Below are 22,545 nucleotides of genomic sequence, written 5' to 3' on the forward strand. Positions count from 1 at the left end.
GCGCTCCCTGGTCCCACTATAGGCCTTTCTTTGGGGAGGAAGTTTTGGCTTAGGGCCTCTTGGGTGATCAGAGCCAGGGGCCTGCTGCGCTCTCAGCCTCCATTCTGCTGCTGGGTCACAGTGTCTCGTGATGAGGAGGGGGCCTGAAGATGGGCCAGGTCACGGGCTCAACTCAGGGGACTGGGGCCCCGAGGTTTTGGGGGTGGCTGTGACATTGAGGGGTAGGGCTTGGCCAGAGTACTCCGCGTTCTCTGGGGCCTGCCCCTGCCCGCAGCCAGGGCAGCGTCGGCGGCAGCAGTACAGGCTGGGCACCACAGCCATGTAGAGCAGCGGGTGTACGCAGATGGCCAGGGGAACGAGGCCCCGTGTTACCTGGTGGGCCACGTACGTCCTCCAGCCCAGCGCCGCCTTAGCCTGGTCCACACTTGCAAAGCCTGGGCAGAGGGCTCTCCAGCGCTGCCGGGCATACACGTTGAGCACCCCCGTGACGTAGTAGGGCACATAGGAACTGGCGTAGAGGGCAATGCCACTGGCCACCAGCACCATCACGCGCAGCTTGTTGGCCGCTGTCATGCCGTGGCTCTGCTGCACGGCCTGCCCGAGGGCGCCGTAGGCCACCAGGCTGAGCAGCAGTGGCAGGCCGCAGGCCAGTGCCACAAGTGCCAGGCTGTAGACCCTGTAGGCCTCAAGCTGGTTGTCATCTGCTGTCCCCAGGCACTTGATGCAGGCATCAGGCCTGTCCACAGTGCACTTGCCTTTCTGCTGTGGCCCACTCAGGTGGGAGAAGCTGAGCATGGGTGCGGCCAGCAGGGCCGCCAGTGCCCAGCCAGCAGCGCTGATGGCCCAGGCGTGCTTGGGCCGCAGTTGGCTGTGGGTGAAGAAGGGGTGGACAATGCCCAGGTAGCGGTTGAGGCTGATGCAGCTGATGAAGATGACGCTGCCCAGCAGGTTGCAGGTGAAGAGGAAGCGCTCCAGGCGGCAGGCAGCCTCCCCGTAGCGCCAGTGTTTGGGTGGGTAGAAGTAGGCGGCCAGCGGGGGCAGCGTCAGGGCGTAGAGCAGGTCGCTGACTGCCAGCTGGGCTGAGAAGATCACGGCTGGGTGCCAAGGGCGATGCTCCTGGGTGCAGAAGCGGTACAGGGCCAGGCTGTTGCCAGCCAAGGCCACCAGAAACACAGCCACCAGCATGGGCCACAGAAAGTCCTGGAAGCCGCTGAGGATGTGGTCAGCAGCCGCTGAGAAGTTGGCTGGGCAGCGTGTGGGACCTGGAGCAGAGAGCGTTGCTGCATCAGCCCTGTCCCTGACCATGGCTCCCGCCGCCTTCAGGGTCGGAAACACTGTGGCACCCGTACCGACTGTGGGCCAGGAGCCCTTTGCGGGCATACTTCCGCTGAGTACTTTTACACGCCCAGGAGCGGGGGCCAACCACAGCTCCTTCGTACAGAGGGAATCTGTACGAAGAGGCCCAGAGGCCCAGAGAGGTGAGAAGCACAGAGTCCTTCATGCAGGCTCTCTCTGTGTCCCGCACCATCAAGAACCAGCTGGAGCAAGAACCAGGGACGCAGGCTTCCCTGGTGGCGCAGTGGTTAAGAATCCACCTGCCAATGCAGGGGACACGGGTTCGAGCCCTGGTCCGGGAAGATCCCACATGCCGCAGAGCAACTAAGCCCGTGCACCACAACTACTGAGCCTGCACTCTAGAGCCCACAAGCCACAACTACTGAGCCTGCACTCTAGAGCCCACAAGCCACAGCTACTGAAGCCTGCATGACTAGAGTCCGTGCTCTACAACAAAAGAAGCCACCGCAATGAGAAGGCCGCGCACCGCAAGGAAGAGTGGCCCCCACTTGCCACAACTAGAGAAACCCCGCGCACAGCAACGAAGACCCAACGCAGCCAAATAAATAAATAAATAAAAAATAATAAAAGTAAAGAAAAAGAACCAGGGACGCATGTAACCCGGCAGTGACCACCCAGAGCCACCGGGGCCTGGGGTGGAGGAGAGGGAGCCCAGGGGAGTGTCCCACCCCACTACACAACTCCAAGTCCGATCTGTCAGTCTGTCACCCCCTTAGTGTCACCCAAGTCCAGCCCCCACCATCTACCTGTTGGCGCCACTCGGGTCTCCCTGCTCTGGCCCTCAGCCATCTGTTCTCTCACAGCCTCCAAAGGGCACCTGAGACAGGTCACATCCCTATCCTCCCAGCCCTCCCCGGCTTCCTCCTCACGTGGAGGAAAAGCCAGCGCTCACCTTTTCGCACAAGGCCCTGCAGGAGCTATCCCTCCCACCCCACTGGCTCTCTCATTTCCCACTCCCAGCTCCCTGTGACCATGGTGTTCTGGCTGTTCCTTAAGGCACAGCCTGCCTCAGGGCCTTTGCACTGGATGAGTCATGGGCAACAGGCATCCTTAAGGCTGTCCCACTCACCACCTCCTGGTCTGGTCCTGAGAGAGGACCTGAGACCACCCTAACATTGTGACTACACCCTTGGTCCCCTACCCTGCTTATTTTTTTGCCACAGCTTGTATCTCCATCTGATCGCTGTAAGAAAAATCCCCAGAATGTTCCCTCCTGAGGGTGGGGCAGTGCCCTGCTACTGGCTTCCCAGTGCCCAGAACAGCACCTGGGACTAAGCAGTGCCGGGGGAAAGCTGAGCTCTGCAGTTGACCCTTCACACACCACACTCAGCCTCAACTTTCCAACCTGAGGATTGGGCCTGTTCCCAGTTGGTCCAGCAGGCTGGCCAGGAGCTCTGTGCGAGGCGCACGTACCCCTTCCCTGACCGGGTCAGTTACCCCACTCTCACTTCTCCCTTCCCATCCCATCCCTCCACCCTGGGAGGAAGTCGGTCCAGACATGATTCTTAACCCTCCTCCCCTCTGCCTTCCAGGAGCCGGCCGCCTCCACCCCCATGACCCTGGATGTGTGCCTGGCTCAACTGACCCCGCAGTGCTGGCTCCTCACCCGAGGTGGTGGTGGCCGTGGCCCGCATGGCCTGCCTCTGGGTCTGCAGCCCGTGTGCTGTGCTGCGCACGGTCCTTCGTTGAGCTCCCAGCAGCGCTGCCGGCCCCTCCCCTTCCCTTCCCAGCAGCACCTCCTTCAGCCTACAGAGCGGGTCTGCGCACACGCCTCACTTCCACCCCCCGTTTCCTTCCTCATGACACCCAATCCTCCAGAGCTGGCCCATGTGCTTGCGGGGGCCCTTGGTAGGCTGGGGGAGGGGCCCAGGACCCCAAGGCACCAAAGCAGGGTCAAATCCGCCCGTCACCCTTGCCTGTGAAACAAGGCCCTGCACTTCCACTGCCCAGGGTCGGGGAAATGGGCCCAGGCTTCGGGCAGAAACCGGGCCCACCGTTTCAAGCGCAGACTAAGACTCATGAGAAATCGGTTTATTAGAGGGGGAGGTTAGGAAAACAGTTCTCCTTTATGAAAGGAAACCGAGGGCTGCACCTGGAGGCCCAGGAGGTGGGGAGCCCAGGGCAGCATTTCTCAGGCCCCAATCTGGGGCATTCCACCTGCCACCCAGGCTTGGCCTCAGGCTACTCTCTTAGGTGGCCACGGTCGGCCTCGCCTGTGGTCCCGGGCAGCCCCTCTGGGTCCCACCTTGGCCTGGGCCCCCGGGTGTCTGCCCTTGGCCTTTGGAGGCCTCCGGTCACTGCCTCGGTCTGGCTTCCGTTCGTTTACCCGTCGCTTCTTGCCTGGGGGCCCGGCAGGCCGCCTCCACTTGGCTGCCTTTGGGAACATGTCTGTGGGAAGAGACTGTGTCAGGGCCAGCAGGGCACAGGGACAGACAAGCCCACGGTGCCCAGCTACACCGACCCCTGCCCGCCACACACCCTCATCAGGCTCCTCGCCCACAGCCTGGCGGAAATACTCGGCCTCATCCTCCTCTTCCTCTTGCTGGCTGACCCCCTCTGCCTCTGGAGGGGCCCCGGGGTCCTCTGCATCGCTGTCCCCGTCAGCCTCTGCCTGTGCCTGCTTCATGCCCGCCAGGCTCTTCTTCCTGGAGGAGGAACATTGGTCAACGTGGCAGCCTGCGCCCGGGACGCCGCCTCACCCGCCTGGTGACCACACACTTGTGGGCCTCTCGCCGCTCTCGCTTGCGCTGAACGTTCTGGGCCTGCTGGTCCTGCCTCTGGGCCTTGAGCCGCAGCTTCTCCTCCTTGGCTGCCAGGACGGCCTGCAGTTCCTCCTCTGTTTTGTGCACTAAATGGGAAGAGACAGCCACTGAGACCTTCACCAAGATCCAGGTGAGCCCCCCAGCACCTTGAGACCCACCATCGATCAGGCCTCAGACCCCGCTGCCCCTCCAGCCCCGTCCTCACCAAAACTGTGGAACAGCACGTTCCCTTCTCCTACACCCTCCTGGATCTTGATGAGCTGCAGTGTCATCCGAGGCCCGATCTGGAGGAATGGGGGAGGTGGGTGGGGGAGGGTGTGTCAGTCCCTCCTTGAGACCGGGGGAAGCCACCGGGCCTGCCCCGGGCTGGGCCTCACCTCGGTGAGCCGCACGGCGCTCTGCTGGGCCCGCATGTTGCCGCGTCCTGCCACGGCCTGGGGCAGCTCCGTGATATTGTGCTCGCCGTCCGGCTCCGCTTCACTCTCGGACAGCCCTGCGCCCCTGTGCAGGGCACACACGGGGCTCAGCAGGGGATCCCAGGTTCCTGGGACAGCTCTGGGGCCCACTGGTGTGCGGTGGCCCCCCGCCCCCACCCTGAGCCCTCCTCACGTGGCCAGCAGCTCACTGACGTCCTGCAAGCGACTCATGTTGGGGAACTTCTCCTGAAGAAGTTTCTTCATCCCACGACTTGCCCCCACAGGGACAACTCTGATGCTACTGCAGGGGTCAGAGCGAGGGAGAACGGGGGTCAGGAGCCACGGGGTCGCGCGTCAGCTCCACCCCCCACCAACCCTTTCCACGGTCCATCAGAGCGTGTACTTTGAGATAAAGCAATCACAGAGGCTCAGCAGCCGTGCTGTCATCGGCCAAAGAGCGGGGCCACACCCGCCACCCCACCCCAGACTCACTAATGGCGGAAATCCAGCTCCTGGGAGTCAGGGTTGTAGTTGATGAGAAGGCAGCGCTTGATGGTGTTCAGGTTCACCTGGAAGGGAGAGAAGAGAAGGCACGGCACCACATGAGCTGCACCCAGGCCCCACTGTGTGCTGCAGCCCATGCCAAGCCCCGGCTATGGCTGCACTCCTGAAACTTCACAGTAAAAGGGCACGGAGTGCTGACAGCACTGCAGGGATGGATGGGGCTGCAATTGGTGTCTGTGGGCTCCCTGGACGTTGGCTAGAAATCCTGGTTCCGAGGCCCACTGAGGCCGTTGACACCGGACTTCCTGGTGACTGGCATCTAACAAGGCTAATTTGAGATCCGCTGGTGCCAGGGATTAGAAGCACGGGCTCTGCAGCCAGACAGATTTTAAAAATCTGGTCCTGCCTTCTTGTCCCTCATATCTGACCTGAGACTAGTGACTTCACCTCTGTCAGCCTCAGTTTCCCCCTCTGTAAAATGGAGCCACAATACACGCTACTCTACTTAGATCGCATTCAACGCGCATTTAGGAAATAAAGCACTATGGGCATCGTTTTCCACCTGCCAGATGGGATGGCAGCTCACGGGGGAAGCCTCTTGCCCAGTGTCACAGAACGTTATGAGTGGGATTCGACCCCAGAACCCGGAGTTCTCAGCCTCAGTGCTAGGAGGTGAAGACTGAGCAATCAACCCAAGGGCCTGTGCATGGTAACTATTGCCTGCCCCACCACCTGCCACCACGCCTGGCCCAGCCCACCTTGTGCACATTGATGGAGGGGAACAGGTTCTGGAACATGGTGGCCATGAGCTTCACGTGCATGCCGTGGGGGCCAAAGCTGTTGAGCACCAGGAGGGGAGGGTGGGCAAACTGCTGCTCGTGCATGCGGTGACGTCGCAGCGAAGAAACCACGTCACGCACCAAGGTGTACTGCAGGACAGGGTGACGAATGGGTGACCGCCAAGCACACGTGCCTGGGGCAATCCCCAAACCCAGCTCCTACCCCTCGGAGGCCTCATACCACCTCTAGTCCTTACCTTGTTGATCCGGAAGGTTAAGGTAGGGCCTCCCGGGAGGCGCATCAGCTTCTACAGAAAAAAAGGATCAGTGAGGGTCGAGGTGTCCAACTAGGGAGCAGGGGGAATGGGAACCTCTGCCCATCTCTTCAGAGCGTTTACTTTGAAGCCAGAATCACGGCAGTTCAGAGGCACAAGGGGTCATCATGAGAGCTGGGGGGAGGAGGAGGGGGTGGGGGAGTGAGGGGTGAGAGCATCCACTCACAAAGTAGACACTGGTCTCCGTTTTGCTCAAGATCAGGAAGTGTGTGACCCCAAGGGGCCCAGCCACTGCTACACAATCTTTCAGAGAGTTTTTCTTTCGAATCTAGAAACGACAAAAAGAAAAAGGGATGATCACTGATATCCCCTTATTGAGCAAAGCCTATACGCTTAAGCTGTTATGCCCTTTCTTGCATTTAATCCTCGGAAGGATGGGGGAGGAGAGAAGAGTGGAATGCTCTTGGCTTCTACAGCCAGTCAGACTTGAATCTGAGCACCGCCTCTGTCCCTCGACACTGTGTGTCACCACATTTTGCAGATGAGCCAACTGAGGCCCAGACCGGTTAAGTAACTTGATCGAGGCCTTAGAAAGAAGCCAGCTTTGCTGATTCCAGAATCCCCTCTTAACCACCAGCCCTAGGCACCCAGCCAAGCTGGGTGCGTTCATCTGCTCGCCCTCGCTGCTGCCACTCAGAGCCCTGAGAGGCAGGCACGATGGTCCCCATAAGGGTTCCTTTCTCCGGCCAGGGAGACTGAGGTCTCGCGCGGTTTCGAGGATGGAGCCACCCCCGCAGAAGACGGGGCCCACGGCGGGTGGAGGTGGGCTGGGCGATGCAGACCTGCAGGCGGGTGGCGGTGAGCGGCTCCATGACCCGCCGCAAGTCCAGGCTGAGCTGTCGGACGCTGCGACCTGTGCGGCCCCGAGCGAACACGAAAGAGTGCGGCTGTGCGGCATAGGCCTCGAGGTTGCGGAGGTGCGCCTGGGCGCGCGCCCGCTTCTGGTGCCGGGACTGCGGGGGCGAGAGGCGAGAGGTGAGCACCGCGGCCACCGCCGGGACCCCGCCCGCGCTGCCCGCTTTCCCGGCCGCCGCGCCTCACCCGCCCCGACTGCCCCATGCCACCGTCTCTTCCTCGAGGCCTCTTCCGCTGGCTGCTTCCGGCGCCGCACAGCTCACTTCCGGCGCCGGCGAGGCGAGTCCGTGAGGGGCCGCTGCGTGATGACGTCACCACATGGGCATGCGCACCAGGTCGCGGGACACCTCCTCGGAGGGGTTGCTATGGAGACACCTGGTGCCTGTTTCTGTGGAAACCGGGGTGGGGGGCACGGTTCGAAATGAGCCGTGGGTTCGAATCCCGCCTCCGCCATTTCCACCAGCTGTGCGATTTTGAGACACACGTTCTCCACTCCAAGGCTCCTAAAGTATCCCAGAGTGAGGAGGATCATCATTTCCTCTCTGACCCGCGAGTTAAGAGAGATGATGTATGCACAATACTTGGCACACTGGCGCCAGGCACTTGGGGGCCTGAGAAGGGGATAGCACCTTGGCAGTTACTCATCTGGGCTCCAGCTCCTGAGGACCGGCTGTCCCCCGCGGGGGCCCTGTCTGCGGACGGGCTGAGGGATGGAAATTCCACATCACCTTCTGGAAATTCAGAGCAAGGCGGGAGCTTCGTGAATAATTCACCCCCTCCCAGTTTCCGCTCAAAGCCCCAGCCTTGGCCTCAGGCCTCTGGCTTCTTCCCCAGAACCTTCGGGTGGGGGGGAAGAGATCCCCCAACATCCCCTGTTCCATCTGTTTCCTTCCCCCATCTGTCTCCCCTCCCCATTTGCCTCCCCTCCCCCATTTGTCTCCCCACCCTTTGCCTCCCCTCTCCTATCTGTCTCCCCACTCCAATTCTTTCTCCTCTGCCCCCTTCTGTCTCCCCGTCCCCATCCCTGTCTTCTCCCTGTCTCTGTCTCCCTCTCCCCAGCTCTGTCCTTGCCAAAAATTGTCTCCTTCATCATCTGTAAGTTTCCATCTTTCTCCTCTCTCTCTCTCTGTCCCTATCCCCATTTCTCTCTTCTCATCTCCACCCCCATCTCCCATCTCTCTCCCGATCTCCCAGACGTTTCTCCTTCTCTGTCTCTCTGACTCTCTCTCCCTCCTGTCATCCCCTCTCCTTGACTTATGAGGTTTCGTCTCTCTCTGCTGCCAATGGGGGAAGCTGGAGGGGGCCCAGCGTGGGGGGGGGGGGCGCCAGCCCAGGCCGGGAGCCCAGCCTGGCAGCTTCTCTCAGATCTGGGACGACCATTTCCTCCTTCAGCCAGGGAGGCCACTCGGGTTACGAGTTCAGGACTGTAGGAACTGGGAGGAGACTGCTAGTCGGGGAGGCCTTCTTACAAGCCGGAGACCCTAGCCTGGTGGGGGCTCTACGTGAGTCACTTTGTCCCTCAGAGACATGATTGTGTGGGTTACTTCTGTCTGTTTTCGGCCCTGCAGGACCTGACCTGTGTGAGGATGTGAGAGTGTGTGTGGGAGACAAATGGAAACTTGCGCTGGGCTGTGGGCGGGTATCAGGGGTTCGCCGTGTGCCTGGTTTGCGTCTCTGCGCTTGCCAGTGTGTGACCACGTGTACCTGGGTGTGTACGTGCCTGACGCAGAGATACAGACACGCTCAGCCCACGGGGTATTTTCCTTTAAGTCGTGGTGTGTGCGTGTGTGACCGCATTTTGTTTTTATTTATTTTTTTTTTGTTTTTTAAATTAATTTATTTATTTTTGGCTGCGTTGGGTCTTCATTGATGCGTGTGGGCTTTCTCTAGTTGCGGCGAGCGGGGGCTACTCTTTGTTGCGTTTCGCGGGCTTCTCATTGTGGTGGCTACTCTTGTTGCAGAGCACGGGCTCTAGGTGCACAGGCTTTAGTAGTTGTGGCACGCGGGCTGAGTAGCTGTGGCTCGCGGGCTCTAGAGCGCAGGCTCAGTAGTTGTGGTGCACGGGCTTAGTTGCTCTGTGGCATGTGGAATCTTCCTGGACCAGGGCTCGAACCTGTGTCCCCTGCATTGGCAGGCGGATTATTATTATTATTATTATTTTAATTAATTAATTTATTTTTGGCTGCGTTGGGTCTTCGTTGCTGCACTCAGGCGTTCTCTAGTTGTAGCGAGTGGGAGCTACTCTTTGTTGCGGTGCGCGGGCTTCTCATTGCGGTGGCTTCTCTTGTTGAGGAGCACAGGCTCTAGGGGCGCGGGCTTCAGTAGTTGTGGAACATGGGATCAGTAGCTGTGGCTCGAGGGCTCTAGAGCACAGGCTCACTAGTTGTGGCGCACGGGCTTAGTTGCTCTGTGGCATGTGGGATCTTCCCGGACCAGGGCTCGAACCCATGTCCCCTGCATTGGCAGGAGGATTCTTAACCACTGCGCCACCAGGGAAGTCCTGTGACCACATTTTGAACACACAGTTGCTCCCCAAATCTGTGCTATTTCCAGTTGTGTCGTTTTTTTTTTTTTTTTGGACTGCACCACGCTGCTTGTGGGATCTTAGTTCCCAGACCAGGAATCGAACCTGCGCCCCAGCAGTGAAAGCGCTGAGTCCTAACCACTGGACCCCCAGGGAATTCCCTCCAGTTATGTTGTTGTAATTGTCTGTGCCGGGAAAATCCACGGACACACACACATACACATACACACACACAGATTCCATGTGTCTATCTTTGCTGCTTTGTGCAGTGGTTTGCATGTCTCACTGGGTATCCGTGTGTGTCTTTGTGCTGTATTGTTATGTGCACACGCAGAGGTGTGTGTGTGACTGTTGTGGTATACCTGTGTGTGAGTTCTGGAGCCATGTTACCTGGGTCGAATCCCATTGCCGATCCTTTCTTTGGCTGTGTGACCACAGGCAAGTTGCTCACCCTCTCTGAGGCTCCATTCTCTGCTGTAAAATGTGGCTACATACAGAAACCAGCTCTGTTTGCTAGGATTAAATGAGATACAAAATGTAGAGTTTAGAGTCATGCCTGACAGGCAGCAGGTGCCGCTGATATTTGCTATTGTTGTTCTCTGTGGTGTGTGTGTGTGTGTGTGTGTGTGTGTGTGTCTGTGCCTGTCTATGTCTGAGGCTGGGATCCACCCAGCCTCCCTGGGCCTGCAGCCTCCCACGCTCTGTGCTCTGCTGTAGGGGGAACGTCCAGGGCACTGAACTGTGTTATCAGGCTCTGGTGGCCTGGGCAGGAGGGTCTGGCAATTCTGCCTCAGTTCTCACATGGGAAATGCTAAATATTTACAGTTGGAGCTCCTGGGCTCAGCATCACCGCTCTAGTCCCAGGCTCTGGGTGGCCAGGGGTGGTTACCAAGCTTCCTCCCTCCTGATCTCCCACCAGCCTCTCCCCTTCTCCACTTCAGAGGCCCTGCTGGACCCTCAGCTCCTCCTCGGACGTCTTGTGTCTGCTGCGGGCCTTGCTGAACTCAGGGTCTTGGTCGTGAGAGGTGAGAGCGCAGGAGGGTGGGAGGGCAGGTGGAGGCTGAATCTGTCTGTTGGGAAACCTGGGCCTTGGCTTGGCTGGGGGACTCCCCAGACCTCCTCTCTACCCCAGGCTGAGATCCTGGAAGGCAGTGGATGTTACACACACTCTAGTTCCAACGGGTTTGGTGCATCCCTGTTGTGGAGGGCCTGATGTCTTCGGGCGGGGGGCGGCAGTGAGAGGACCCTGCTCTGCCCTTGGTAGCTAGTGCTTGGGGTGTGAGTACAGTAGTGAATATGCCTTTCTCCAGCACAGAACCCTCCATGGTTCCCACGTGACTCAGAGTAAAACCCCAAATCCTCCTCAAGGTTCACAAGGCCCTGCACACTTTGCCCCCATCACCTCCTTGTCCTCACTTCCTCCTGCTCTCCCCCTTACTCATTCTGTTGCAGCCTTACAGGCTTCCCTGCTATTCCTTGGGCATATCAAGTAAGGTTCCACCTCAGGGCCTTTGCACTTGCTGTTCCCTCTGCCTGAATGCTCTTCCCTTTCTCTCTCTTCCTTCAGGTCTTCACTCAAGTGTCATCTTCTCAGTAAGGTCTGACTCCTCTATTTAAAATGCCCCCCCAGCCCAGGTCTCCCACCCCCTTCCCTGTTTTTCTACTAAGCACTTACCTCTGGCCTACCCACCATCTGTTTTCCCAACCTGCTCCACGAGGGTAGGGGTTTTGTCTGTGTTGGTCACAGCTGTGTCCCCATCTCCTGGAACAGCTCCTGACACACAACAGGTGCTCAAGGAATGCTTGTAGAGTGTGGGAACAAGGCAATGTGTGTGACAATGAAGCCTGCAGGACATGCGCCTGTGTGGCCACCAGGATGTGTGGGTTTGGATATGGTGGATCTTGGCGCGGACAGGGCCAGCATGTGGACATGTGGAACATTTTCTTAATGTTGGCATGTGCACGTGGGAGGGATGTGTTTCCCCATCAGACAGCCTGCAAGTGTGTGAACCCCAGGAATGAAGACAATGGAGGCCCGTGTGTGGATCCTGCAGGGCCGCGGGTTGGTGGCCACAAGTATACACCCTTGAGCGAAGACACCTGTATAAGGTCACCTGTAGGAGCCAGGGAACACGTGGCGGGGGCGGGGCATGTGGGCAGACCCGGGGCATGTGGGTGTTGCGTGCGGGGTGTGTGTGACACCTGGCACTGTTTTAGGCGCTGCGGACAGAGCAGTGAACAAAACCCAGCCTCAGCCTCTGGGAGCTGATGTTTTGGTGGAGGAATTCAGATCATAAACAATGGCAAACAAACAAGGCAATTGCAGAGTGATAAAGGCTAAAATGAAATAGACGGACTGTGCTAGGGCGTGCCCAGGCAGGGGCAACTCTAAATGGGGTAGTCAAAGAGGGCTTCTTTTTGTTTTTAAGTTTATTTTTGGCTGTGTTGGGTCGTCTTTGCTGCACGCGGGCTTTCTCTAGTTGCGGTGAGTGGGGGCTACTCTTTGTTGCGGTGCGCGGGCTTCTCATTGCGGTGGCTTCTTTTGTTGCAGAGCACGGGCTCCAGGCGCATGGGCTTCAGTAGTTGTGGCACGCGGGCTCAGTAGTTGTGGCTCGAGGGCTCTAGAGCACAGGCTCAGTAGCTGTGGCACACGGGGTTCGTTGCTCTGAGGCATGTGGGATCTTCCCGGACCAGAGATCGAACCCGTGTCCGCTGCATTGGCAGGCGGATTTTTAACCACTGCGCCACCAGGGAAGTCCCTCAAAGAGGGCCTCTGAGGAGGAGACAGCTGAGCTGAGACCTGAATAAGGAGAGATAGGGAGCTGTGATAAATTCAGGGAAGAATATTCCAGGCTGCGGAAACAGCAAGTGCAAAGGCTCTGAGGCTGGAGGGTCCCTTGTGTGTTTGAGGAACAGCCAGGCCAGGGTGCCTGAAGCAGAGTGAGTGCGGTGGGTGGGAGGGTGAATGGGAGGAGGGGAGGGCAGGGAGGGGACTGGGCAGAGCATGCAGGGCCTTGTGGGCTGCGGGGAGGACTTGGGCTTTTCCTCTGAGTGAGGAGGAAGCCACAGAGGTCCTGAGCAGAGGAGGAGGGACGTGACCTGACTTGGGTGTTCACGGGTATCCTCTGGCCACTGAGGGAGAAACAGAGCAGAGGTTGAGGATGGAAGCCTGGTGACCTGGCAGGCAGCTGCTCTAAGGAAATCCAGATGGTGTCTTAAGCTGGGATCATGGGAGGGAGTGAGAATGGGGGGGGGGGGGAATGTGGAGGAATTCAGGGTCTAAACACAAGAGCTGATAGGCCTGGCTGATGGGCTCCATCTGCCATGAAGCGACATGGATGACTCTGGAGTTTTGGTCTGAGGACGTGGGAAATAGGGTGTCCGCTACTAGACTGAGTTAGTGAGACTTTGCCCTCATCTCCCCTCACCCCCTCCCACCTGTTTTCCCATGGCTTCTGCTCCAGTCTCCTCCAGGTTCCTTTAATACATCAGGCATGGTCCAACCTCAGGGCCTTTGCACTTTCTGTTCCCCCTGCCAGGGACCTCTTTTCTCCCAGATTCCCCCATGGTTTCCTCCCTCACCTCTTTCAGGTTTTTGTTCAAAACTGTCACCTCTTCCGGGTCTTCCCTCCTCTCAAATTGCCCCTGCACATATCCCCATATCTCTGTCTTTTACTGGTTTTTTTTTGTAGTTGTTGTTTGTTTCTTTGGTCGCGCCGTGCAGGTTGCGGGATCTTAGTTCCCAGACTAGGGATGGAACCCAGGCCCCTTGCAATGGAAACCGGGAGTCTTAACCACTGGACACCCAGGGAATTCGCCTGTCTTTTACTGTTATCTTTAGTACCTAGGGCTGTCTAATACACTCTATTAATTCTAAGTTTATTTGGTCCTTGCTCACCAGGGCAGGGATTTTTGTGTTTTGTTCCCAACTGTATTCCCAGCGCGTAGAACTGAGGCCAGCACACAGTAAGCACTCAGGGAATGCTTGCTGAATGAATGGACGAGACATACTGACCCGCAGGGCGCCTGGAACTCAGTGGCAAGGCCAGAGCTGGATTCTATTGTAGTATCTCCAGCCTCGGGGCAGGGAAAGGGATGGAGGCGGGCGTGTGTGGACCCTGATCCACACAGCTGTACACATGTGCATTCCCGCGTGGGACCAGATAGGTTTGGCCCCGCTTGAGAGTAGGGGGTCGAGCCTGGGTTCCGGGGCCCCCTCCTTCCCGTTCATCCTCTGCCTGCAGGTCCGCCATGTCGGCACCCGGGCTGCTCACGATGCAGCTGCTGCTCTTGCTGGACGCTTGGTGGGCGCGCGCAGCCGCCCCGCGCTGCACCTACACCTTCGTGCTGCCCCCGCAGAAGTTCACAGGCGCCGTGTGCTGGAGCGGGCCGGCGGCTCCGCGCCCGACTCCGGAGGCCGTGAACGCCAGCGATGTGGCGGCGCTGCGCGTGCGAGTGGGCCGTCACGAGGAGCTGCTGCGCGAACTTCAGCGGCTGGCGACGGCCGACGGCGCTGTAGCCGGCGAGGTGCGTGCGCTGCGCAAGGAGAGCCGGGGCCTGGGCGCGCGCCTGGGACAGCTGCGCGCGCAGCTGCAGCACGAGGCGGGCCCGGGGGCGGGGCTAGGCCTGGGGGCGGAGCCTGCCGCCGCGCTGGCGCTGCTTGGGGAGCGCGTGCTGAACGCCTCGGCCGAGGCGCAGCGCGCCGCCGCCCGCTTCCACCAGCTGGACGTCAAGTTCCGCGAGCTGGCACAGCTGGTCAGCCAGCAGAGTGGCCTCATCTCCCGCCTGGAACGCCTGTGCCCGGGGAGTGCGGGCGGGCAGCAGCAGGTAACTCTGAAACTATCCCCCTCCCCAAATAGCAGCCACTTCTTGCGAGCCTCTTCCGTAGATGGGCCTCCTGAAACCCCATGCTCTTTTTTTTTTTTTTTTTTTTTTTTGGCCGCGCTGCGGGGCATGCGGGATCTTCGTTCCCCGACCAGGGATGGAACCCGTGCCCCCTGCAGTGGAAGCACCGAATCTTAACCACTGGACCGCCAGGGAAGTCCCAACCCCATGATTCTCAGTTCCGAAATACAAAAAGCTCCAAAAACGGACCCCTACCTCTTTCCCAGTAACTCATTTGGGTCAAAACGCAACTGGTAGCTACTTAAAGTCTTTACTTATCTACCTAATATGACTACTCATCGGACCCTATAATCAAGCATATTATTAATATGTGGATAAAGACCAAAGACCTCGTTGGGGGTGTTAGGTAATATAAAGGTAGACCCTGTATGACTCTTTCTAACTCGTGCTATATTATTCTAAATTCTGGACTATGTCTCGCCTTAGGTTTTGAATAAGCGATTGTTGCTTTGTGACAGTACCTAACTTACAGGGTTGTCGGGAGGATTCAGTAAGTTAATACTCAATATTGGATGTACTCATATTATCCCAACTTCACAGAAAAGTTTGGAGGCACAGATCGGTTAAGCCATTAACACCAGAGCAGGAGTTTAAGCCCAGCTCTGTCTCTTCTTGACTACTAGAGTTAGGCTTGGGAGGATCAATACACGCCCCTGCTTGATCTTCCCATCTGGGTGCTAGGAGATTTACGAGCCCAGAGCGTCCTGGGCTAAGGGTTAGTGCGATCACATCTAACTCTCTCGGTTACCCCAGGTCCTGCCACCGCCCCTGGTGCCTGTGGTTCCAGTCAGTCTGGTAGGTGGCACCAATGACACCAGCAGGAGGCTGAACTCAGCCCCAGAATCCCAGCGAGACCAGACCCTGAGACAGCAGGGGCCCTTGGCCTCTCCTGTGCCCTCGGGGCACCCTGCTGTCCCTACCAAGCCAGCAGGTGAGACAAGGGCAGGGCTGTTGGGGGTGTGAGGAGCCAGGAGATTCCCAGTGCAGCATGAATAGAGGGAAATATGAGTCAAGACTTTAATGCCAGATTCCTCTCATGCTGGGGGGACTGGAGGAAATGATGCTTTTATTCTGATAATGGAACAGGGAGATATGGCTCTTAACTTTGATAAAGACCAAAATTCTTACTATGGTGTGAAAATAGGAGAGGTACTCTTACTTTGACAAAAGGGCAGGGGATTCAGGACTGCTACTTCGGTGAGAATTTGAGGGAATTCAGAGGGCCATGTTTAAGACCTCTATTCTGATGAGAAGACCATAGAAGGAGAATTTAAGAATCCCAGGCTCCACATTTGCTCTAGTGAGAGAAGAATGACTTAGAGTCTTATTTAGGTAAGAAAAGGGGTATTGGGGCTCTTATTCTGGAGAGGGGATAGGAGAGGCAGTTCAACTGTTCTGGTAAGGGGACCAGTGAGAATCAGGACTCTTACTCCAGTAAAGGGTTGACTGGTCCAGGTTGTGCCTGTCCCACATCCCTGTGCCCGTAGGCCCATGGCGGGACTGTGCAGAGGCCCGCCAGGCAGGTCATGGACGGAGCGGAGTGTATGAGCTACGAGTGGGCCGGCATGTGATGTCAGCGTGGTGTGAGCAACAGCTGGAGGGTGGAGGCTGGACCGTGATCCAGAGGCGGCAAGATGGCTCCGTCAACTTCTTCACTACCTGGCAGCACTACAAGGTGGGCACGGGTGGGTGGGGCAAGGCTGGGCAGGGTAAGGGGACCTGCTTCTGACTCCCTGACTTTCCTGCCCTGCCAGACGGGCTTTGGGCAGCCTGATGGGGAATACTGGCTGGGCCTTGAACCTGTGCATCAGCTGACCAGCCATGGGGACCATGAGCTACTGGTGCTCCTCGAGGACTGGGGAGGCCGCGGGGCACGTGCCCACTATGATGGTTTTTCCCTGGAGCCTGAGAGTGACCACTACCGCCTACGGCTTGGCCATTACCATGGAGATGCTGGAGACTCTCTATCCTGGCACAATGACAAGCCTTTCAGCACCGTGGATAGGGACCGAGACTCCTATTCTGGTAAAGAGCCCTTATTCTGGTGGTGGGGTGGGGGAGGGAGTAGGAGACTGTTAGTGCGGAAATGAAAGGGGGTGGGGTAAGACTTCCCTCTGGTAAGAATCAGGATAAACAAGAGAGTGGAGGACAGGACTCTTATTCTGGTGAGGGGGTGCGGAGTCCAGATTCATTCTCTGATGAGGCAGTAAGAGTCAGGACTCCTGCCTTTGTGAAAGGTGGTGGGGGGGTGGGGGGAATAGGGGGAGCTATGAGAGCTAGGACTCTTATTCTAGAAAGGAAGTAGAGAAGGTTGTTTTCCCTGATAAAGGAATGAGAGGTAAAACTCCTAGTTTGCAGAAAGGGTGGAGAAAATGTGACTTGTACTTTGGTAAGGGGATAAGGAAGGAATTAAGGCTATTACTCTGAACAAAGTACGGGGACAGAGGATGCCTGGCAAAAGCCTTGTACTAGTGAGGTGCTGGTAGAGGTTTTTATTCTGGTGAGAAGACGTGGATTCTCTCTTCCCTCAGGTAACTGCGCCCTGTACCAGCGGGGAGGCTGGTGGTACCATGCCTGTGCCCACTCCAACCTCAATGGTGTGTGGCATCGTGGTGGCCACTACCGTAGCCGTTACCAGGACGGCGTTTACTGGGCCGAGTTTCGTGGTGGGGCTTACTCTCTCAAGAAGGCTGCCATGCTGATCAGGCCCCTGAGGCTGTGACCATCTGTTCGTCTGTCCCCCAGGTCACAGGGGATGTGTGTCAGCAGGAGCCCAAGTTGTCCTGGCCACACCTCCTTTGTGACTCAGTGTGGGCTGTGTCCCACAGACCTCTTCTCGTTGTGGATCTGCTCCCCAGGACCCTGAAAACAGCACCCAGGAATCCCCCTGCCAATATCTTGGACCCAGACGGCTCCCCAAGGGCATTTAGATCTCCGTTTGAGCTCATATTTTATAACAACACAAAATTTCCACAGACCGTGTCTGGTTTGCATCTGCACCTGGCAGGGGTCACTCCCCGTGCCCGCCCTCCTCCTCCTCCTCTTCCTCCTCCTCCTTCAGGTCCTCCAGAATGAGGTTGTCCAGGTCTTCCAGGAGTCCCCCCTGGCTCAGGCAGGTGGCCACAGTGGAGCCACTGCTGATGTGGAGGTTGCTGGGGTGCAGGACTTTGGGCAGGTGGTTCTGCTTCCGACTCTTGGGGTGTGCGCAGGACGTCCCAGGCACGTGGGGCTCTGGGGAGGGAGAGGTTCTGAGGTCCTGGGGCTTGAGGCCATGGGGAGCTCTGGGGAGGGGAGGGGCTGAGGCCACAGGCTCTGGGGCCAGAGCTACAGGAAATTCAGAGGTGAAAGTAACAGGTGTTGAAGCCACAGGAGACCCAGGGACATGGGCGTCACCCGAGACGACAGAGGACACAACAGGAGCCAAGAACACAGAGACCACAGGGGCAGAGTCCACAGGACACTGGGGTGTGGGCCACCAGAGTGAAACCACAGAACTTTATGCAAGGAAACATGGAAGGTAGATGACGCCATGGGAGGTGGGTGTTAGGAGGGGCAGGGGTCCTGAGTGACCTGGAGGTAAGGAGGCTGGAGGACCGTGGAAGATGTGGAAGGAGGGGCCGTTGCAGTGGGAGATGAAAAGGCCTCCAGGACTGAGGCCTTAGGAGGTGTGTGGAAGAAGCAGGCAGAGACCTTGGTTCTTAAAGCCTCGGAGGTGTATGTCCCAGGAGTCAGTCAAGGCCAAGTAGACTGCCCGGAATGGGGGGGTAGGCCATGGGGACGCGCCAGGCCCTCACCTCGCCGATTGTAGCAGTCCTCAGCCGAGCAGGAGTGGGTGTGGGTGCTGCGGCGATCTGTGTCCCGGTCCCAGCGTGGAGGGAGGATCCGTGTCGGATACACGGGGAAGCCGCACCCGTAGCAGGGGGACCGGGACCCCATCTGTGCCCAGCCCCTGGGGGCGGGCAGGGCCGTGAGGGTCCAAGGGCCAGCTGGGCCAGGGTGGGGCCAGGGCAGGGAGGGGTTAGGGCTGGGGTGGGGCAGGGCCGAGGATGGGGGGGTGGGGGTGGGGTCAGCGCCCTCACCGGAAGTTGTGCCGACATTTCGGGCAGTGGAACTCAGCCACGCCCCACATCTTTTCACTGGGCACCGGCTCGTAGCGCTTCCGGCATTTCCTGCATCTGGACACCTGGGGGTGCGGAGACAGGAGCAGGCTTGCTGTCAGAGGTGAGCAGTGATAGCCTGGTGTTAGCCAGAGCGAGATTTACACTATGGAAATTGGCAAACACTGTAAATCTGGGGGTGCCTCCGCCCCACGAGAGCCGGTTATTAGGCATTTACCAGAAGCATACCACTGGTCAGGGGGTTCAGAAGCCAGATTTGGGGTTGTGGTTTGGGGGTCAGGTTTGATTTCTGTGGTAGCTGTCAAACTGTGTAGTCAGAGGTCAGGCTCCGGGATAAGAGTTGAGCTTCTCAAGTTGAATGTCAAGTTGAAAAGTCCAGCTCAGTGGGTTGGGGTTAGGGTCTGAGATTGGGGTTGATCTCTGAGGTTGCAGGTCCGGGGCTGGGCTCTCAGAGGCTGATGTTCTTGGGTCAGAGGTTTGGACACTAAGAGTGGGGCTTCGGAGTGGAGCCAGGACAGAACCAAGGTCAGAGGTTGGGTTATCACCTCCTTCCGCTGGGGCACGCGGCGCCACCAGACATGGTCACAGGAGGAGCAGGCGAACTGCCGGTCCACAGCAGGGATGAGGTCTTCCTGGGCACGTTGGAACATGCGTAGGTTGGCTTCTGTTAGTGGCAGGAGCGAGGTCGCCACCGCCTGCAGAATGGAGAGGGTGGTCAGCCCTCTTCTCCCCTTCCTGCCCCTACAGTGTCCCTCCTCCTCACCTATGAACACCCCCATGGATGTCCTCCCTGCTTACCTCCCTGTCCCACATCCTGGACTCACCTGGATGTCCCGGTCCTGCTTCATGTCCTCTGGGGGGTCCTGGGTGGAAACACCAGGGGCAGAAACTGGAGATGTGGTTCACGCCTCTTTTCTGGGGGCGGGGCTTCTGCACGGGGAGGCAGGGTTCTGGCCCCATATAAGAGTAGAGTGTCCCTAACTCAGGAGGAGTTGATTGAGCAGCATACACTTCCTGAGGGCAGGATGTGTGACCTCAGTTGTCCTTATAGCAACCCTGGGAGGTAGGCACACCTGTCATCCCCATTGCTCAGATGGGGAAACTGAGGCCCAGAGCCGGGAGAGGGCTTGCCTGAGATTACCCTGAGCGAGCATGGCAGAACAGGCTGGACCCCATGCTCCCTTCCTGCCAATGAATGCTACACACTTGCTGGCATTGTGACAGGTCACCTCTTTGAGGCCATGCTACTTTAGGTTAAGTGCTTGAGCTCTGGATTCAGATAGATGCAGGTTGAAACCCTGGCTTCATCACTTCCAGCTGTGGGGGTGTGGCCAAGCCACTCCTCCTAATGAGGGACATCTAAGAGCCCAGGTTCTGACTCTTGGTGGCCTGGGTTCAAATCCCAGGTGCCACCTGCATTCAGCATGAACCTGGTGAGTGACTTCATCACCCTGTGTCTCAGTTTCCTCATCTGTAAAATGAACGTGATAAGTAATAGGACCTGTCTCACAGGACCTGTGGCAATGAAATAAGTCAACAGGTAAAATTCCTGGAGTCCTGCCGCAGGGGAAGTGCTCAATCAATGATACTCTTTGCTATTTTTATCATACTCATTATATGTGTAACTGTAAATATATAAATGTTAAGGGTATAATACGTACTTTATTATACTCTTTAACAACCCTGTGCTGGGTCTTTCAGGCACGCCAACCAGTACACCAGCCACCAAAGCCATCTAAGGGGCAAAGTGGCCATGCGAAGCCTTTCATTCATTCATTCATTCATTCATTCACATGGGCTCCCCTGCCCCTCCCTCTCTCCTCTCTGATCTCCTGCTCATCCCAGCCTGTCTGTGTGTTCCTTTTGTCACGCCACCCCCTCTTCCAGGAAGACCCTCTCCAACCGCTCCCCTTCCCAGAGATCACTCCTCCTTAGTCTTGAAGAACTTGGTACCACCTCCTCCAGGAAGCTTTCCCTGATCTCTTTGGCTCCTCTATAATGACAATCCTGATTCGTTTCACTGCTTAGTTTCTTGTCTCTCTCTTCCATTTAATACAGTCAGCATGTAATGAGCATCTACTGTTTGCAGGCTCCCTGGCCAGATACACGACTGAGAGGTGCATAAGTGAATGAGGCTAGACCATGAGTTGTGGACTGACAAGGCACAGATGGGGCTTGCCATGGATGAGCCTGACCCTTCTGTTCTCCCTCCCCTTAACACGTCCTTTGAGGGGAGGGGGCAGTTTACCTGGGCATCCAGGTCATTACTCAGTTCCTGTCCATCTTTCTGCTTTACCCCTGGTGGGGAGAGTAAGTGTAAGTGAAAGGCCTTTGAAAGATCTTGTGGGAGTTTCAGGGCCCGAACCCCGATACAGACCATCCCCCAAAGAGATGATCTCATTGCCTCTTCCTACCCTCAGCAGAGACCACATCCCCTCCCCGCCCCCCAGCGGAACCCCCTGCAGGCAGGACCCCCGCCTGCTCACCGTACACGATGGAGCGCCCCACTCCGGTATGGTCGCTGCCAAATTTCCTCATCAGAGTCCCCGCCTTCTTGGAGGATACCTTCCCATGAAACTTCTCCCGGAGGCGCCGGACGCTCTTCTCCAGCTGGGATTGGGAGAGAGGGGCTCAGATGGTAGAAGGAGAGGCGCGATCGCCCCTCCCCCATCCCTAGGCATCCTTTTTCACGGCCTGAACTTGACCCTTGGTTTTAGCCTCCGCACCCCCCCCCCCCAATCCCTCTACTGCATTTCCTGGAAAAAGCCAAAGTCCCCACAGGGCACTGGGGGAGGGAGCGGACTAAGGCGCACGTCCCAGGCTAAAGGAGGAGGCCGGCCAGGTAACCCCTGGCCTCTGACCCTTGACCCAGCAGCCCCCGCTTCTCCTCGAGGAGGCCGCATTTCGCTCTGGGGCATGTGGCGGTCAATCTCCTTTCTGAGGGGGACGAGTGCCAGCCTGGGGGAAGGTCTAGCTTTCGGATGGAGTCCCCAGGAACTGCGAAGCCCCCTCCGCGCCCCCGGCTCCTCCCCAGCAGCTCTCGCGGGCCCCCGGCCCAGTTGTAGCCTTCTCCTACCTCCACACCTTCCTGAGACATGGTGGCAGCGCAGGTCCCCGCGAGGGTCCGCACTGGGCGCTCAGCGCCCCCCTACCTGGGCGCGCCCGTCTGTCCAGCTGCCTCTCAGGGCAGGGGGCGGGGCCTCCAGGCCGGCTCCGCCCTTCCTTTCCAGCCCTCCGTTTCGCTTTCGATTGGAAAGGTGGGGGACGGGGCGCGCTGGCTCCGCCCTGGCTCCACCTCTGCTCTTGCGCCCCAAACCCAGGCGGGCGCCCCCGATCTGCACCCTGCGGCGGAGCGCGCAGATCTCGGGCGGGGGAGGCGGCGCGGCCTCTGCAGTCGGTCACATGTCCCCACGCTGCGCGGGGTCCGCGTCTTCACGTCCCTCGTGGGGGCGGGGCCGCATCTGAAGGCCGCGGTGTGTCTCCCGGCCCCCGCTAGCTCGCGCTCCCCCCCGTCCATCGCTCTGTCCCCTCTCCTCCCGTCCCCTCCCCTCCCCCAGGAATCAGGCGCTAATTAGGACCTGGACCCCTTTCTCACTCTGAGCCTCATACCTCGCCACGTCCCCTCTCTGAACCTTAGTTTACTCCTCTGTAAGATGGGGATGATGATAGTGGCTACATCCTGGGCTCTGTGTGTGTGTGTGTGTGTGTGTGCCCGCGCGCGTGCGTGTGCCAGGATTCGAGTCCCCGGGTAGAGCACTTAGTAGCGCCTGGCATGCTGTAGACATTCAGCTAGTCCCTGGGCCACCTACTATGTGCAAAATATGAAGGGGCAGGCAGTTGGCGGGGAAGGAGGAAGTGCTTGCTAAAAATACTGATTCCTGGTCCCTAGCCGTCCTGCAGAATCGGGCTGTCTAGGGGTTCCAGGGAATTTGCACTGTAAAACGGAAGGTTGAGAACCCCGGGGGGCCAGGACAATTTTAACCTAGCAAGG

The 22,545-nt window shown here is 58.1% G+C and overlaps 3 protein-coding genes and 2 non-coding genes across 10 annotated transcripts; 1 reads left to right on the top strand and 4 right to left on the bottom strand.

Annotated features, from left to right (window-relative positions):
- Window positions 1–159: 159 nt before the first annotated feature.
- LOC137760087 (suppressor of SWI4 1 homolog) lies at window positions 160–7,294 on the bottom strand. Of its 2 annotated transcripts, XM_068537037.1 has the most exons (13): window positions 7,194–7,294; window positions 6,935–7,105; window positions 6,319–6,420; window positions 6,075–6,125; window positions 5,797–5,967; window positions 5,027–5,103; window positions 4,728–4,835; window positions 4,496–4,619; window positions 4,324–4,402; window positions 4,075–4,204; window positions 3,835–4,001; window positions 3,658–3,744; window positions 160–1,262 (listed from the first exon to the last, which is right to left on the bottom strand). In XM_068537037.1, the coding sequence occupies exons 1-13, from the start codon at window positions 7,209–7,211 to the stop codon at window positions 160–162; spliced, it is 2,388 nt and encodes a 795-aa protein (XP_068393138.1). In that variant the 5' UTR covers window positions 7,212–7,294. The 2 variants fall into 2 exon arrangements, with proteins under 2 accessions (XP_068393138.1, XP_068393139.1); XM_068537038.1 differs by lacking the exons at window positions 3,658–3,744; window positions 3,835–4,001; window positions 4,075–4,204; ... (7 more) ...; window positions 6,935–7,105; window positions 7,194–7,294 and adding an exon at window positions 2,963–2,990.
- Window positions 4,915–4,994, bottom strand: LOC137760371 (small nucleolar RNA U105B). Its single transcript, XR_011073325.1, has one exon. It is a non-coding gene; the product is annotated as a small nucleolar RNA U105B (small nucleolar RNA).
- On the bottom strand, window positions 6,188–6,273 carry LOC137760366 (small nucleolar RNA SNORD105). Its single transcript, XR_011073320.1, has one exon. It is a non-coding gene; the product is annotated as a small nucleolar RNA SNORD105 (small nucleolar RNA).
- ANGPTL6 (angiopoietin like 6) lies at window positions 6,825–17,465 on the top strand. 5 transcript variants are annotated; one of them, XM_068537041.1, is made up of 7 exons: window positions 6,825–7,127; window positions 10,473–10,556; window positions 13,776–14,358; window positions 15,190–15,367; window positions 15,924–16,111; window positions 16,191–16,461; window positions 16,968–17,465. In XM_068537041.1, exons 3-7 carry the CDS (start codon window positions 13,783–13,785, stop codon window positions 17,156–17,158), a joined length of 1,404 nt encoding a protein of 467 aa, XP_068393142.1. In that variant the 5' UTR covers window positions 6,825–7,127; window positions 10,473–10,556; window positions 13,776–13,782; the 3' UTR covers window positions 17,159–17,465. The 5 variants fall into 5 exon arrangements, with proteins under 5 accessions (XP_068393142.1, XP_068393145.1, XP_068393144.1 ...); XM_068537043.1 differs by lacking the exon at window positions 6,825–7,127 and adding an exon at window positions 7,353–7,575; XM_068537042.1 differs by lacking the exon at window positions 6,825–7,127 and adding an exon at window positions 8,359–8,509 and having other exon boundaries at window positions 10,451–10,556.
- On the bottom strand, window positions 17,379–21,935 carry SHFL (shiftless antiviral inhibitor of ribosomal frameshifting). Its single transcript, XM_068537045.1, has 8 exons — window positions 21,631–21,935; window positions 21,041–21,164; window positions 20,803–20,852; window positions 19,379–19,417; window positions 19,100–19,249; window positions 18,516–18,619; window positions 18,231–18,385; window positions 17,379–17,667 (listed from the first exon to the last, which is right to left on the bottom strand). Exons 1-8 carry the CDS (start codon window positions 21,649–21,651, stop codon window positions 17,447–17,449), a joined length of 864 nt encoding a protein of 287 aa, XP_068393146.1. The 5' UTR covers window positions 21,652–21,935; the 3' UTR covers window positions 17,379–17,446.
- Window positions 21,936–22,545: the final 610 nt, after the last annotated feature.

The sequence above is a fragment of the Eschrichtius robustus genome, chromosome 2 (assembly GCF_028021215.1).
Source record: "Eschrichtius robustus isolate mEscRob2 chromosome 2, mEscRob2.pri, whole genome shotgun sequence".
NCBI classification, from domain to species: domain Eukaryota; kingdom Metazoa; phylum Chordata; class Mammalia; order Artiodactyla; family Eschrichtiidae; genus Eschrichtius; species Eschrichtius robustus.